The sequence below is a fragment of the Centruroides vittatus genome, unplaced genomic scaffold (genome assembly GCF_030686945.1).
Source record: "Centruroides vittatus isolate TY-2023 unplaced genomic scaffold, ASM3068694v2 contig_1832, whole genome shotgun sequence".
Taxonomy (NCBI): domain Eukaryota; kingdom Metazoa; phylum Arthropoda; class Arachnida; order Scorpiones; family Buthidae; genus Centruroides; species Centruroides vittatus.
Genome location: NW_027121128.1, coordinates 990370 through 1008844, shown reverse-complemented (window position 1 = coordinate 1008844; position 18475 = coordinate 990370). Strand labels below are relative to the sequence as shown.

Genomic DNA, 18475 nt, shown 5'->3' with positions numbered 1-18475 from the left:
ATAAGAACAGTGATTAATCAAACTTATTATCAAATTAAGATGTTTAAAATATTAGAATTGATGATGAATGTACATAGGTACAGAGCACATAAAAATTTTGGAATTAATTTAAATCTTCATGTTGTAGACTGTAAACTATCTTTATTGCAAACTATCAACTAAAACATGTAAAAAAGGAAATGTTTAGCATAATGAATAATGTACTTTCTTTTAAATGCTGTTATTAATTGAATACTTTGACTTGAAGAATTACAATGTACTTTATTACAAGACAAAAATGAAATAAGTGTGTCAATGTGTGAGTCTGTATTCAGGAATTTCCTAACAAATTATTATTTGATGTCATAATTTCATTTTATACCAAATAGTTTAACTAATACATAAAGGTAATTATTTAGTTAATATGTACTGTATTTTACGGACTATAAGGTGCTACAGATTATAAGACGCATCTTAAATTTTATAGGTATTTTTTTAAAAAAATTGCTTAAAACGCTACGGACTATAAGACGCACCTGAATTTTGGAGGCAATTTTTCAAAGAAAAAAGTGTGTCTTATAGTCCGTAAAATACGGTATATCAGATTAGTTTTTTTAATATCAAATTATTAATTTTAAAATAAATAATAATTATTAAACAGTTAATTTAAATGTGTTATTACAAAAGTACTGTAAAAAATTATAATTATTAATTCATAATTTTTTTTAGATAATTAATGCTGATTATAGTGAAAATAAATTATTGTAATTTTAAAAAGTCAATTAATACAATGATGATATATTACAGGTTTTTGAAGATCTTCAATTTAGTACTTCAACATTAACAAATGGAGCTCCAGAATCTCTCTGTCTCTTAGATATAGAAAGCTTCTTATATGCTTCAATATATACTTCGCAACTTGCTATAGAGAATTATCGTACTGCTACTCATTCACAAGTATATGCTCCATTAGCAATACCTCCTGATATAGCTGATTCTTTATGTAGTAAAGAACAAGCAATTTGGTGGGAAGCTGTATATAAATTATATAAAAATACAGTGAGGTAAAATATTATTTTGGTTTAATTATTAAATTGAAAATTATTATTATTATAAATTTTTATACATCTGTTGATAAATAAATATAAAACTTAAACTCAAAAAATAGTAGTAAATTTAATTATTAGAAAAATTTTGTTATAAGAGTGTTTTATTTTGAATTTATTATTTATATACATAATCATCTAATCATATCCATTTTTCATGACCAGAACTTTTACTTTTTCCTCTTACACTTTATTTCTTTGCCAGTTTCTTCTCCAGATACCCATTTTTGTAAAATATTACAAGTTTAACAAAAATTGTAGTAACTGGAGTTTGTGCAAAGCAAGGATTTCCTGTATTTAAAGAGAAAATGTTTTTGGATTATTTATTAATTTGAAGATCTGGCATTTAAAGAAAAAGTCATTCACTTGGCATAGTAACTATAAAATTCAGTAAATTTTTAACTGAGAAACTACAAATTTCAATAATTTCTACAATATTATTTCCATAATTATTCTAAAACTGAAATTTTTTTCACAACTATGCCTGTTTCAAAAGTATTATATAAACCAATTGCTAGTTAATGTAATGTATTAAAATATTTCTATAACATAATAGTTCTATCTAGTTATAAAAGGTGGCTGTTTTGTCTTTCTCAAAGAATTTATGTTAAAATCTAAGAAGCCTTTATGCAAATATATTTTTAAATTATGAAAATTTATTCAAAACAGGTATTTTTAATGTTTTTTTTCTTTTTAATGACAAAATTTATAGTAGTTGTTTTTACTGTGATCATAGTAGTTATTGAATATTTGTGATTAGCTTAATTAGATGTGTAGGGTTTTATAATTAATTTGTTACATTATCTGTTCCAAGTTCATTTCATTTTGACTCATGCACAAGTACATAATTATGTAAATGCTATTTGAAAACTAACTGTAAGTAAATAGAATATACTGTTACATAGTTTACAAATATATTTCTCAAATGTAAAAACTTTATAATAGAATTTAAATAAAAAGTATTTGTTATAATTTATAAATACATTTATAAAATTTAGGGAAAGCAACTGATACTTAATTCAGATTAATTTGTTAAATTAAAAGCTATTATAATTATTAAAAGCAATAAGTATTATTTTGAACTTGCCTGGTTTATAAATGAAATAAGGTAAACTTCAAACATTGTATTTTTCTTTTTTATTCAAGATAAAAAATACTTTATCCTTAAATATAAGTATTGTAACTAGTTTTCTGAAGGAAAGAATACTTTTTCCAAAATGTAAAAGTTATACAGTTTTGTCTTTAAAATTAAAATTTTATTGATAAACAAGAAATGGTCTCTTGATAATTTGAATTTAATTTTTATTTATTTATTTGAATTAGATAAATATATTAAAAACTTTCATACTTAATACAGAGAAAAATTAGGAGAAATGAGAAGAATTCTTCAGCGAGGTTTAGAAGTCATTCGAGGAGTCGGTAATCACGGCATCAGTATAAAACTAATGGTTCATTTAGCAAGAACATTTATTGATAGGGTAATTATTTGCTTTATTATATAAAATTTAAAGTTTTATTTGAAACTTTTTAAAATTAGAAATCAAGAAAAAATGCAAGTGGTGGTGATTGTAATATTTTTGTTTTCTTTAAACATTTATTAACAATAAACATGACTTTATAAGGATTTTATCAAATTTCTATAATAATTAAAATTATTATTTCCAGACTAGTTTTTTAATTCAGTTATAATATTTTTAAGAAATTATGTATCATTAAAATATTGCAAATGAAACTTTTCCAGTAAATTATATATTTTTTAAATTATTATGCCTTTGTGTCCTTTCTATCTTAATTTAAATTTAATTTGTATACTAGTACTTTTTATATATTAACAGGACTTATTATACTGGAAAATATGGAAGCAATAGTGAACTAAATAAAAAACATTATTTTTGATCTGTAAGACTAAATATCTGCATCCATATTTTCCAGTATAGTAAGTCCTGTTAATATATAAAAAGTACTAGTATACAAATTAAATTTAAATTATATATTTTTTTGTTTCATCACTGTCATTATTAGTTTCATACATTACTTCTTGAAACAATTACACTTTGGATATAAAATAAGTTATTTTCAAATATAGATTCCAGTGAATGAATGGTACATTCCTTGATGGAAATAAATTTCTTTTTCTTTTACCATAACTTATCTAGCTGATACCTTCAAGAAATACTTTATTATTTTAAGACATTTAATGTTAATGTAATTAATTGGAATGATAAAAATACTGAGCTTTAAAGTTATAAGTTGTGAGAAATTTGAAATAACTAAAGAAATAAATAAATTACATTGTTGTTTTATAAGCTGTTTTGAAAACACACTTCATCCTAAAGGATTTAATTTTGGTTGTAAAATTTAAAAAATAATAAATTTTTCTTAAAAGTTAACATATTAACAAAATATTGGAGCTAATGGCATATATCAATTCCTAAGATGTAGATTAATTACACTATAATGGTGTCAAAATTTAATTATTATTATGTATAACTTAAATCTTTAATAAATTAATTTAATCTGTTAAATCTATCACCTGAGTTTTTTTGCATTTAACAGAAAAAAAAAATTTTAATTGTAAATTCTCTTAAAATTTTATATAGGTCTCTGCTGTTCGTGGAGAAAATGAGGAATTACATTCTGAAGAAGTTAGCAGTTTAGAGTTACGTGCTAGTCATTATTGGAAAATTGCATTGAATATGCTAGAAAAATTAGCCAAAAATCAGACTTTAAAAGTACCGGCAGAATGTCTGTTTCATAACTATGGGAACAATCCTTCAAGTGAAGAAGTTTCTTCTCTTCAGGAAGAAGGACAATTATTTTTAGCATGCCATGCAATGAATGAAGGTCTGTTAGAAGCTGCTGCATGTACATTGAGTAAGCTTTCATCGCCACATGCTAGCTTTTATCTAGCTTTGGTATGTAAATTTTATGTCAGGTCTATATTTTTATAATTAATTTCTACTAGAATTTAACTTTTTTGTAACAAATAATCATTCTATCATTATACATTTTTATATCAGTATTTACTTTTTGACTACAGTACAAATGAAAGACTGCAAATATTTCCTTCAAAATGAATTAATCAATAATGATGTTTATTCCTTTTCTTTCATTTAAGACATTAAAACGTCTTGCTGAGAAGAGGATTGAAAATAAATCAAGAAGAGAAATTTCGTCAAATTCTTGGAATACTCATATAAGTTTATTGACTCGAGCCAGAGATGCTTTGCATGCAACTTTAGATCGTATTCAAGGAGATTCAAAACACCCGTTGAATTTGGAACTTCAAGCAGAGATCGAAGATGTAGAAAATCAGTTAGCAGCAGCTGACTCGGGTACAGAATTTTACTTAAATAGGAACTATAAATTATTTTAATAAAATAAGTTTTTAAGCATTTTTACTGATTTATGATCTTAGTAAAATAAAAGTTTATTTAGAAGAATAAATTATACAGTATGTGTAAATCTATCTCATTATAAAAAATGAATATCTAAAGAATAGTTATGAATCATTTAAAACTTAATGTATACATTGGCTATTAGATGCATTTAATTTATATTATATTTAAGAATCTGCTAAGAAGAGAATAGTGGTTTTTTTTTATTATTAAATTGGTCACATAATATTGTAGATTTTTGTCAGCTGGACCTCTGTTGGGCTGCAAAAATTGAAAAAAATTGTAGACCTATAAATTCCCACTGTCTGTCCATTTGTCTTTTCTTAATTTTGAGAATATTGTTAGAATGAAGAGAAGACTAGAGATGGAAGTCTTAGGGACAGGTGGCCCTGATTAACTATATACAAACTTTTGATACAAACTGGAAGTTGCATTATTTTAATTTAAAAATTTCCCCCGAAAGGTGTCACATAGATGACTGGCACGACTCTGTTGTTAAAGGAAAAGTATAAAGTCTGATTTAGTTTTAATTATTGTTAATACTGTATAGAAAATTAAATAGAATATTTTATTTATGCTTTCTACCAATATTAATGAAGTAATAATTATAATAATATAGTTAGTCATCACTGAGTAGAATAAGTTTTCTTTGTTATCATATTTGATATTACAACATGCTATTAAACTTGCATACATTAATTATAATATACATATTTTTTCTAATTGATTAGATAGTTTTAGATTATTAGTCAAGATTTGACTTTATTAGTAATTATTTTTGCATTATAACTAATGAAAGGCTTCCATCTTGAAATCAAGCTTTGCATTTAACCTATTTGCAAATGTGTGTGTCATCTCAGTGAAATAGATTGATAAAAACTTAATGACAGACATTCATCATCAGATTGCATTTTGTCTATGATCAGTCTTGCTCTGAAAAATTAAAACAAGTGATTTTCTACTTGTGGAACCAGGCTGGATATGATATTGATAATGATTTTAAATCTTTTGAAAATGTCATGGAGCAAACACTCAATATGAAAAGGTTCAAGATTATCAAGGTAAAGATTTTTCTAGTGTGCTCTCGTTGTGATAAAACACTCCGTCTTGACTATTTCATTGGTAAAAATGATCCATATTTTCATGCTGTAAATTAAATTCTCTACAATAAATTTTTTTTTTTCCATTATAAAGCTCTGTATTAGTTACATTGACTCTGTCTTTGTTACAGGTAAATACCACCTACCAAAGTGATTTGCAAATGTTGAATTTTTCTTTCATAAAATATTTTGAATATTCTCGTAACAATAGTCCGCTTTAGTATATTTTTGAAATTTTTTAAAATTATTGAAAAAAATAACATCTAAACAATATAAAGGGTTTGAAAAGCTCTGTCACACCTCATTTGATTTAAAACAGATCTCTGGGCCACATGCTGCTGCTCTGAGACTTTTTGTGACCTGCATACTATTAAGATTCTTAAAAGTACTTATCTTGTATTTTACAATATATCCATGTGTCCAGTGAAGAAAATTCCATAGGCTATATATAAATGATAAATTTTGAAGATTACTTATTCTTAGTATTCAAATTTCCTTTACAAATGTAGAATTCATTAAATTTGATATTTGGCCCAATTTTGCATCAAAATAGTGTTGTGTAGCCCTTTACAATAGAATGGTTAACCACATCTAATTTATAATTTAATATGGAATGAGAAAAATTTTTTTTCAGTTTAAATTCATAAAAAAGAATGTACAATAATACCTATTTTAGTTTGATTTATCAGTCTATCCGTGTAATATTTGTATATTTAGAAAAATGAAATAATTAGAGGTATTGATGATTAGAAAAATTTATTCTTAATACAAATATTTAAGCTAGAAGAAGTCTAATATAATACTTAATTATATTATAAATATTCAATTAGGTATAAGAACAATAGGAAATGCCAATGAGACGGATGATGATGAATCGGAGTCTTATTCTCACAGTGGAAGTTTAGAAGAGGAATACAAGGATGAAAAGTCGACTTTCAACACTTCTAATTTAATTTCCAGTTTTCTTAAAGTAAAACAAAGAAAAAATATTAATTCAGTATCTTCAATGAAAAAAGTAGGAACAATAAATTGTTATATTAAATTTATTTTAAAAATAATTTAGCTTATGTTTTTATATTTATCACTTACTAGAAATTAAATATATTTACTTATACATTTAATTAAAATTGTTTATAGTGATTTTTTTAATGTAACTTCACATTTTGTCTGTTGATAGCAATATCTTGTGTGTCCAAAAATCCTTAAAAACTTAAGGGAATTGTGAAAATTTAAAATATCAAAAAATTTTTAATTTAAATCAAATAATAATGTTGAGTTTCAGAAAATTTTCAATAGTTGATTTATATAAGTTATTATTTATAAATTTTCTAATACAGTAAACTTGGACTGAAGGACTTGGGGGTGAAGGTTGTCAAAATTTTAAGTTAACAGGGTGTATTCTTCAATGACATAGGAAACAAGAATGTATGTATGTACAATACAGTAATTTATTTTGATCAAATTTGTACAGAAGTTTTATTGAGCTGAAGTTAGGCTGTTGAATTTATTATTACAGGAAATTAGCTAAAAAAAATTTCATATTGGTATAGTATACAGCAATATAGTCTTAAATAACTTACAGATTGCACAAATAGTATCGCAGAGACTTCTGGATATTGAAAACACTCGTTAATTATAATTTTTTCTAGTGTCAATAAATTTTAAATTACTGTTTTGAAAAAATTTGTCCAAGTCCAAGTTATCAAGAGTTTACTGTATTTGAAGAATTATAAGTCTCAAAAGTTTTACTTTTATCAAGATTAAAAATGAAATTGTTCTATTTTGATAATATAAAATTGGTAAACAATTAATTTGTCCGATGGGACTGATGAGAACAATAAATCATATGTACAGTACATTATATCTGTTAATTGTTCTTTATCAAGAACAACAATGTAAGTAGAAATGTTTTGACCAGATGACTGTGCATAAAATGTCAGCTTACTGCTGTAAGGATTTGAATTCACTGGACTCAGAATTTATCACGAACAATACAGATTTATCTTTCACCATTTCTAACTCATGCTAACCAACCCTGTTGATCACAGTCTATATAATGGACAAAATTATGGCAGGACATACAGACAGCTTTAATGTACTGGTGCTTTGTTTTTATATATTGAAATGGTCTCTTGTTTCTGTGACTCTGAACAATAAGACAAGGTCATGACTTGACTTCAAAAAATATTCAATTGTAAGAGATAGTGGCAAAACCAGTTTATTCCAGAATTGTTTAGAGAGCAAGCCCTGCTTGTTCCTTTATTTTTGATAAGTGTCCTAAATTTTCTTTGTTATGAAATTTAATAAATTATTTAGTTTCTTTTTTGCATAGACACAATGCAGTGACAGTTGATTTAAAACACTGGGCAAATTTTCATCCTTTATTCGGTTGGCAAACCACCCAGTCGAAGGCTGAGTCTCAATAGATTGCAGTATGGTGGCTGCTCTTCTAAGTACGACACCCAACCAGTGGTTTGCCAACTGAATAAAGGATGGAAATTTGCCCAGTGTTTTAAATCAACTGTCACTGCATTGTGTCTACGCAAGAAAGGAAACATAAAACACGGTTTCCTCAAGATGAAATTATTTAGTTAATTTAATTTATTAAATAAACTTTATTTTTCATACAAACATTGTTTGTTGCTGCATGGTCTGTAATTATATATATTAGAAATACTGTTTCATTTTAGAGAAATTCTCAACAAAATTAAATAATGTCTGACAATGATGTGTTTATAATAATAAATTTATTTATTTTACATTTTTATAATAGACTTTCAAATATATTGGGTCATTGCAAATGAAATCACTGTTTTGTTAAAATTTAAACTTTCGGCCTTGTAGTTCAACTTTTTCCTATGTGAACAGTGCTGTATGTTTTCAATTGAAAGAGCACACATATATGTGAATTTAAAAATGGGAGTTCCACAAGTTTAAGAGTACTTTATCTGATGGCATGGAATAAAGGAAATTGAATAATTTTCTTTTACAAGTATAAGCAGGAACATAATGCAGCCGAAGAAACCTGAAAGACCAATAAAACTTTTGGTGAAGGTTCTGTGAGTGAGTAGAACACCGGCCATTGGTTCAAAAAATTTCATTCTGGGAGTACGAATCTCGGAAATCAGAATTGAACATCATCATCAAATTGGAACATCAACCAACTGTCCACAGAAAGGTTGATGTTCCAATTTGAATCACAGAAAGGTTGAACATACTGGACATTATTCAACCATTTCTCAACATCTAAACACATTAGGGAAAATCAAGAAGCTTGACAAATGGGTACCACACAAACTTGATGAGAGAGATAAAGAGCATCATTTGTAGGTCTTCAGTTTTTTAATTATTTATCACAAAAATGAAAGTATTTATATTAAATTCTTCTCCATTCACCTTATTCTCCAGACTTTTTGCCAATAGATTATCACTTTTTTTTAAATACATTTGGACAGTTTTTTGGCAAGGAAAGTCTTCAAGGAAGAGGACATGATAAAAAGTACATTTATATATTTATTTATTTCCAAGGGAAATTCCCCTATTTTGGGGGTTATACATATAGTAATGTAATATTACATTTTATTTTATATAATTATATAACAAGAATCATAATATAAAAATAAATCAGTAAGTCTACATGACTCACCAATATAACATTGGTTGATGTTTTAAGAAATCAGAGATACAAATTGTCTTAATAGTTTGTTTTCCAGAGTTCAAAGTTGTGATGGTAGATCAATGATTAAATAACACAGAGAATTTTCTCAGTCAGTTTTACAAAAAAATTAAAAATTTTATAAGCATCTTTTTTATTGATGTTGCTTATTTTATTTCTGAAGTCAATAGGTGATTTTAAGCAGCATATATTTTTGATATTGTTTTTTTCTCGTATATTATTCAAGGGTTGACAGTTTTGTAAAAGGTGAAGCACCGAGAAGTCCTCTTGTTGACATAGCAGGCAGTGTGTATTTGAAAGATTAATATAAGTATTGTTAATAAAAAGCGAGTATTTATTTAGGCGTAGTTGAATTATTAGTCGTTTTATACTCAGGTCTACTGGTAGCCATATATAAGGTTGAGATGAAGGGATATTTAAGATGTTGGTGTACCAGGGATGATAATTGCTTTGGGATAAGGAAAGTTGATCTTTATTGATTGATTGAGCGATAGCAGAATTCATCAAAAGAGAATAACCATATTTCCAGTCATGAATTGAGTCTGTAAATAATAGTTCCGATATACCAAAAGAATTTAATATTCTTCGAATTTTATATTGCCATAACTGTTTATTATTGTTGTTTTTACTTTGTTTTACCATTTCTTGGTATAATAGTCTAATATTGTCATCACTTTTATGTTTAAGTCTATAATAAAATTTTATTATTCTTTTTAACAATTGAGGAAAGATCCAAGAACGTGATGTTTCGTGTCGAATGGCATAGCCAGGTATAGTATTTTCTAGTTGTAACAATTTACGTAAGAAATAAATATGCAAAGATTCAAGGCTGTAAATGTAATCCAAGCCCCAGATTGGACTGGCATAATAAATGATAGGGCTTATTGCAGTATTATAAAGTTTAAAATGAATGTTTAGATTTGACGTTTTCATTGTTGAGCATAAGAATAAGAGGTTATCAATTGCCTTTTTGACCCTAACATTTAATTTTGATACTTGATGTTTAAAAGATAAGTTCCAGTCAAATTCCACTTCCAGATATTTGACTTCATTGGTTATTTGTAGTAGAGTATTTTCGTGATAAATTTTCCAGTCCTTATTAGCTAGTTTTTTTGTTTTTACGGAAAATGACAATGTTGGTTTTTGCAGGATTTATTTCGAGGTAAATTGAGTTAAGATAATGATTAAGTTGATTGATTTTACGTTGCAGAGATATTTTATTCGGAGCCAAAATTACTAAATCGTCGGCGAAAAGGATGTAGTGAAAAGAGGTATTGTTTATTTCAATGCCATCTGAGGAATAGTTGAAAAGTTGATCAATGTCCCTTAAATAAAAATTAAACAAATATGGTGACAGAGGATCTCCTTGAAGTACACCACGTGAAAGATTTAGAGGTGGAGATAATGAATTGCCTTGTTTAATTCTAATGGTATAATTTCCATATAACTGTTTTATTAAAGAGGTGAATTTAACACTTGCACCGCTAACTTTTAATTTATGTATTAATAACAGTGTGTAGATTGAGTCAAAAGCTTTTTTAATATTGATAAATGCGGCGTAGACTTTCCTGTGTTTTTTTAAAAGATGTAGTTGAATTATCATTAATAAGATAAATATAGCAGATTCTGTTCCTTTGTTTCTTGTGAAGGCGTATTGAAATTTGGCGTCTAGTTCATTAGTTTTAGTCCATTGTTGGAATCTATTTGCTATTATGGAGGTAAAGCATTTTCTTAACGTTGATAACAGTGCAATAGGTCTATAGTTATTTGGAGATGATTTGTCACCCTGAAAAAAAAAGTACATTTATTGATATTGTCTTCTCATTCTTGTGATTTCTATCAAATTCGCATTAATGCATTTCTATTGCATTGGGAAAAGTGTATTATTGTTAGTGGAGACAATTTTGGTTGAATATGTAAGTTTGAAATTAAATTATTGATAATAAACATTTAAAATCAGAAGTAAAAATTGGCCATTCATTTGCATCAACCTAATACAGTGAGAGAATGAAAAGTGCTTTATGTTAAGAAAAACTAAAAGTTAAAAGAATTTTTTTTAATAAAAAAAAATTACTCAATTACTTTAGTAATTCTTCCTTTTTTAAAAATTTCACAATATAGGGTTTTCATTAATTTGATACGCAATGAACTTGAATATTGGCATTATAAAGAATAATAATAGAAATATATTGATAAACATTTTATTTTCAACATTAGAGACTAATCAGCTGTTAAATTGTTTTGAGAAAGCATAACATTAATATTATCAATCTACTTTTTGTTACATTTAACAGTTATTAAGGTGCGTCCCATAAATATAAAGGCACAACTTGCTATGAAAATAAAAGCTAAACTAATTATCATATAACAAAACCACTTTTATTTTGAGGTAATTACAACTTACAAATAAACACATTAAAAAATCATGTAATTATTTTGTTTAACAACTTAACAATAAATTAATTTAAATCAAAATCATATTTCTCACTGTCTCAAAAATATAAAGGCAGGTTCAGTTTTCTAACAATAGAGGTCATACAGTACTACAGTATAGCTACCACGTATTTCAAATGTTTATTTCTATTATGTATTGATGTAAATGAATTGTTTTTCATCATGGGACGTGCAAAACCCTTAACAGATGTTTAAAAAGGCAACATTTCATCTTTAAAAGATGAAAATTACTCAGCAAGAGCAATTGCAAAGAAAACTAATTGTTCTCCAACTGTAATTGACAATTTCAAAAAGCTTGGAGACAAATATGGACAAAAGAAATCAACAGATGACCTTCAAAGCTTACAAATAGAAGAAAATGTAGTATTTTGAGGGAAATCAAAAGCATCCAAACATCTTTATGAAAACTAGCATCAAAACTAGAGCTTAATGTATCAAAATCTACAATTGGAAGAATTGTTAGTACATGTCAGCATCTCATCTATAAGAAGAAAAAGCCTGTGCCATCACTAACCCCTTCTATGAGCAAAAGTGCTTGCAGTGGGCATGGGAGAAAATGGGATGGACAGACACATGAAAGCACATCATCTGGAGCAATGAGAAGTTTAATTTCGACGGAACAGATGGTCGGACTTGTTATTGGCATGATTTGAGGGGTGAGGAAGAAATATTTTCAAAATGACAGCAAGGGGGGGAGGTTCAGTGATGGTATAGGGTGGGTTTAGTTGGTTTGGCAAGACAAATATTGCATTCTTCAGTGGCCAAATGAATGCAAATCAATATCAAGACATGCTAGACAGTTATCTTTTGCCTTGGGCTGATATAATTGCTGGAAATCATTGGTTCTTCCAACAAGATCCATACAGCTAAATCAACTTATGGATGGTTTTTAAGTAATGGAGTCCTAGTTATTGATTGGCCAGCTCGTTCTCCAGATTTGAATCCAATTGAAAACCTCTAGGGAATCTTAGCTAGAGCTGTATATGCTAATGGTGCCAATATTACAGTGTAGATAAGTTAAAACATGCAATTAATATCCATTGAAAAAAAATAACCACAATAGTCCTTCAAAAACTTATACAATCAATGTCAGACTGTATCTACAAGGTTATAATGAAAAAGGGGAAGTGTATTGGTTATTAGTTGATTATTATTAAAGATTTGTAAGAATACTTTCTATTGTTCTAGTGATTTTGTATTATGCCTTTATATTTTTGGGACAGCAAGAAATGTGATTTTGATTTAAATTAATTTATTGTTAAGTTACTAAAAAATCATGTAATTATATTGTTTAACATGTTTATTTGTAAGTTGTAACTACCTCAAAATTAAATTGGTTTTGTTATATGATGATTAGTTTAGCATTTATTTTCATAACAAGTTGTTCCTTTATATTTATGGGATGCACCTTAAATGGCTAGATTTAATAATTCCTATATCATTGACACGATTCTAGATTATTGATGAATTTAATAACATGCTTATTTGCTATCTTGATTTATAGCTAGCTGTTTCAGATAGTGTGAAATAATTTCATAACAGAATGCAATCTTAGTCATTTCAAAATATTCTGAAATAACCTAGTTTTATTTTTGAGATCCCCAATTCAAAAATCATATTTTATGAACTTATTGTGTGTATAAATATGACTCTGCCCTTTTTTAATAGACTGTGTTAGTAGTACTGCTTGCATGCAACTGATTCTGGCAACACTTTTATTTGAGAGATTTTACAGCATTATCAAAAATAAATCCTGGACATCTGTTTACAGTGTAAACAATAATTATTTTTATTTGGTTAAAAATGTCGAGTTTTGTGCCAGGAAAACAGCATTTGCAGGAAGTCTTGCTTCATTATTTTATTTCAAAGAAAACTGCAGCAGAAATATATCATTTGCTGTTGGAAATTTATGGTGAACATGCTCCATTCAATACAACATGCAGAGAGTGGTTTCGACAGTTTAAAAATAATGATTGATACACATGACAAAGAGCATGGAAAACCACCAAAAAAATTCCAAGATGAAGAATTGGAAGCATTACTTGACGATGATCCTTGCCAAACAAATCAGAACTGGTTGTTGCTTTAAATGTTTCTCAACCATGTATTTCCCAATGTCTACGTGCAATGGGAATGATTCAAAAGCATGGAAATTGGGTCCCATATGAACCAAAAGAAAGAGACATTGAACATTGAAAAACCATTTGTGAATTATTGCTCCAAAGACAAAAAGAAAATTGCACTGAATTTGCACTGAATTGTTACTGGAGATGAAAAATAGATACACTTTGACAATCCTAAATGACCAAAGGCATGGGTGTGTCCAGGTATCCCAGGTCCATCAATTCTGAAACAGAATATTCATGGAAGTAAAGTCATGCTGTGTATCTGGTAGGACCAAAAGAGTATTATGTACTATGAGCTGTTGCAACCAAGTCAGACAATCAGTGCTGAACGTTACAAACAACAGTTAATCAAATTGAATGAAGCATTGAAGCAAACACATCCAGAATATGCCAAAAGATACAACAAGGTTGTCTTCCAATATGACAACACTTGCCCACATGTTGCAAGATTGGTCAAGGAAACTCTAGAAGAACTTCACTGGGATGAATTGCCCCACCCGCCATATTCTCCAGATGTCGCTCCTTCAGATTTCTATTTGTTTTGATCCATGCAGAGCAACCTTTCAGGAAAGCAGTTCAGATCTTATGGGGATATTCAAAATTGGGTTGGTAGCTGGATTTCTGCAAAACAACCAGACTTCTTCCTTCATGGAATCCATTTGTTGCCTGACAGATGGGCAAATGTTGTAACTTCTGATGGAAAGTACTTTGATTAAATTTTTCTTTCATTTTAAAAACAAACAAATGTCTTATATTTACCGAAAAAGGGCGGAGTCATATTTTATACATCCAATAGGAAAGAATATTGATGAGTTTTGTTTTGTACTTAGTTGCGTTTTTTTTGTAATTTTTGAATTTATAACAGTTAGTAAAATATTTTTTTTGACATAACATTTTATGCATTCAAAAAATAATGCTTTGAATGAATTATTTTTTTTAGAATTAATTTTATATTACAAAACGTTGCTATTTTGTGAATGTTAATAAACATAAATTTTATTGTTAACAAGATTAGAATCTAGTAATATTAAGGGAAATAGAATTGGCAAGTAGGTTTCTTGATTTATAGAAGTTAGTTGTATGTAAATACAGTAATACCTCCGTTTTTGTTGATTTCAGTTATTGTCGATTTTTTTCTGCAAAAAATTTGTCTCAGATTTCATTGGTGTGCCCACATGATCTCGCTGCTAATTTTGTGAAAACAAAGGGCAGCCCACACATTTTCCTGCTTAGTGTGGTGGTGGTGTTTCTCATTGTGTAAGCATTACCCTGTGTATCTAGCCAAACAATTCTATTGTTTTCCTTTCCTTTTAGCTTCATCATGGAAAATGCCATGTTAAATGTTCATTTAATCTTTACATTAGTCTTTTATATCCATTTTACATTAATTTCTTATTGTTTTTAGTATTAAACACTAGATTTATTTTCTATAAAATCTGTTTTTGGTATGTATTTTGGAGTGTCTAGAACAAATTAATTGGATTTACATTGATTCATATGGAAATACAGTAGAGCGTTGTTTATCCGAAAGCCGATCAACCGAAACGTCAGTTAACCGAAAGCTTTCCACTTGGACTGTGTCATGCTGAATTGAACATTTTTGCTACTAGATTAACATCTAAAGTATATATTTTTTTTGTTTTTATATTTTTCAATATATTTATTTTGTTTGTACAAAATAAAGAAATAATTTGTAATGATACAATAGCCACGATTATTATTATAAAAATTTTTGTTAGGCTTAAAATCGACAAAAATTCAATGCAAAGCGACACGCAATGGAGAAAAATTTCAACATCGGATAGGTTAATATATTTTTTTGTATATAATTGGTTATCCGAAAAATAAGTTATCTGAACAACCCCAGTCCCCAATTGATTCAGATAAACGACACTCTACTGTAATTGCCTCGGTTTTTGTCAATTTCAGATTTCATCAATTGTTTTTGGATGAATTATTAACGAAAACCGAGGTATTACTGTACTGTGTTTGATATTTTGAATGTAGATTATTACATATTATTATTTAACATTAGATTCAATACTAAACATAGATATAATTTTAATAATTTATTTTTTAGCATTTACCACCTAGTCCAGAAAGACTTGATGCTCAGATTCGTGCTCTTGCACTTTCTCATGATACTCTAGTGAAAACTCTATTAGATCAACAACATCATTTAATTGAAACTAATCGTGCAATTGTTGAAGAATTGAGACAGAATAAAACAGTTGTCGAACAGTTAAAGGTATGTTGTTTGTCAAAATTGAAATAATTTAAATAGATTTGGGACATTAAAGTTCTTTAAATTTATATACCAAACAACTCAAGCTGATTTTATTTAAAGCTAAATAAAACCAAACTTGGTAAAAAAAATAACTTGTCAGCTGTGTTATTCTTTTGCATTTATTGTTATTATTTTTAATGAAAAATTTTACAGTAATTTTTATGAAAAAACTATCTGGAATGATTATTCTAGATGATTTTTTTTTCTTTAATATGTTTCTGTCTATAACTAATTTAATTATTCTAATTCTGTTGGTATGGAAGCTAGTTTTGTGCAGTAGTACATTTTAATAAATTATGAAAGCTGTCAAATTGTTGTTTGTCTTTTTCTCAGTAAATTATTGATATTTTAATATGAATAATAAAAACAAATTTATATTCGTCTAACTTCACTCAGACTCTATTAAATCATAAGACAAAAAACACCTTGATGCTGAGAACGTTTAAATTTAATCAAAAACAAACGTTTTCGGCCCACTCCATGAGCCATCGTCAGGCTAACTACATTCGAATACAATTTCGAACAAGCAATTTCAAATTGAAATAAACTACAAAAAAAGAACTCACGCACTACGCTGGATAACGTAAACTAAAACTAATATAAACAACATAGAAAATAATAAAATAAAATATGTCAATGTTACATGTGTACATTGTAAAAATCTATAGTCTATAGTTCTCTAGGCAATCCTTTTGCCGTATCTAATGTATTCCTGTGACTTTTTTAATTAAAAACTTCCAAGCTGATGGTAAAATCGCCGCATCCTTGTAATTTAAGCATTTTTTGGTTAAGCCGGACTTATAAATTTCACATTTTTCGGTTGTAGCCGCAAGTGTCGGCGAATGTATCGGTGTTAAGATCCTGGCTTCATCCCATTTCACCACGGACCCCTCAGTCTGCGCCATTTTTGCTAACGTTGTTGTGCATTTACCCTTTGCCACGTCATATCTGTGTTCCTTAATCCTTTTACTTAGGCTTCTCGTCGTGACCCCGATGTATTCTTTATCAATCTTTAACTGGTCGTTGCTGTACGGTATCGAGTACACACCTGGTTGTTCACTCGGTCTAATTGCATCTTTGTCGTTCCTTAGTAGCCTATATATCGAGGGAGCTCTTTTGTATACAATAGTGCTGTTCATGCGGCCCGCAATACCTTCCATGACCGATGATAGACGTTTATTATACGTGAATTTCGTGATACCGTTTGTCAGATCCCGTTTTTTCTTGTTTACTTTAGGATTCCTGTAAGCGGCAATCAAACGTTCAACAGTTCTTGGACCAAATCCCAACACCTTAGCCACTTGCCTGATTCTATCCAGCTCTCGCATCGTATCGAGTATGTTAGAGCAATACTGAAACGCTCTTCTAATTAAAGCTCTAAACGCTGAGAGCTTATAAGTAATAGGATCATTCGATGTTGACGGTATATACAGCGGGTCGTGTGTAGGTTTGATATACACCTTCATATCTATTGACCCGTTCCTAAATGCAATACCAATGTCCAAAAAATGTAATTCATCGCTACTAACTTGCTCCAAGCTCAGCTTTAGGCCATGATCGTTGGAATTCATGGCACTTAAGAATTGTTGTATTCTTGCGTGGTTCCTCCATATAACCAGCACATCGTCCACGTACCTTTTATACATGATTATGTCCTCCTTGAAGTTGTTAAGTGTGATGCGCTCCATTTTTCTTACAACTAACTCGCACAGCAAACCAGACATTGGGCTGCCCATCGGGACACCTTTCAGCTGTTTATAGACTTTACCCTCGAAAACGAAAAACGATTGAACACATACCAGATTTGCCATCATCTCAAGGTCCTACGGAAGAGCCGTTGGATGTAAGCTGTATAACACTTCCATTAGCGCATCAAAACATGAGGATGGTTTGATCGATGGATACATGCTCTCAAAGTCCATTACTGACCCAACCTCATTATCCATTAAGGCCAACCCTTGCAGCTCCTTTACCACATTCTGGTATGTGTTCAATCGTTTTTCATTTTCGAGGGTAAAGTCTATAAACAGCTGAAAGGTGTCCCGATGGGCAGCCCAATGTCTGGTTTGCTGTGCGAGTTAGTTGTAAGAAAAATGGAGCGCATCACACTTAACAACTTCAAGGAGGACATAATCATGTATAAAAGGTACGTGGACGATGTGCTGGTTATATGGAGGAACCACGCAAGAATACAACAATTCTTAAGTGCCATGAATTCCAACGATCATGGCCTAAAGCTGAGCTTGGAGCAAGTTAGTAGCGATGAATTACATTTTTTGGACATTGGTATTGCATTTAGGAACGAGTCAATAGATATGAAGGTGTATATCAAACCTACACACGACCCGC

The 18475-nt window shown here is 28.9% G+C and overlaps 2 protein-coding genes across 2 annotated transcripts in view; one reads left to right on the top strand and one right to left on the bottom strand.

Moving 5' to 3' along the window:
* The window catches only part of LOC136969961 (transmembrane protein 268), a 364695-nt gene that overhangs the window by 15857 nt on the left and 330363 nt on the right, over positions 1–18475 (bottom strand). The window lies entirely within an intron of this gene.
* The window catches only part of Nup358 (Nucleoporin 358kD), a 113192-nt gene that overhangs the window by 54050 nt on the left and 40667 nt on the right, over positions 1–18475 (top strand). Inside the window, exons 15-20 of the mRNA XM_067264277.1 lie at positions 787–1043; positions 2443–2563; positions 3686–4000; positions 4204–4420; positions 6414–6598; positions 15920–16087. Coding sequence (XP_067120378.1) covers positions 787–1043; positions 2443–2563; positions 3686–4000; positions 4204–4420; positions 6414–6598; positions 15920–16087 — 1263 coding nt within the window. The remainder of the gene's footprint in view (positions 1–786; positions 1044–2442; positions 2564–3685; positions 4001–4203; positions 4421–6413; positions 6599–15919; positions 16088–18475) is intronic.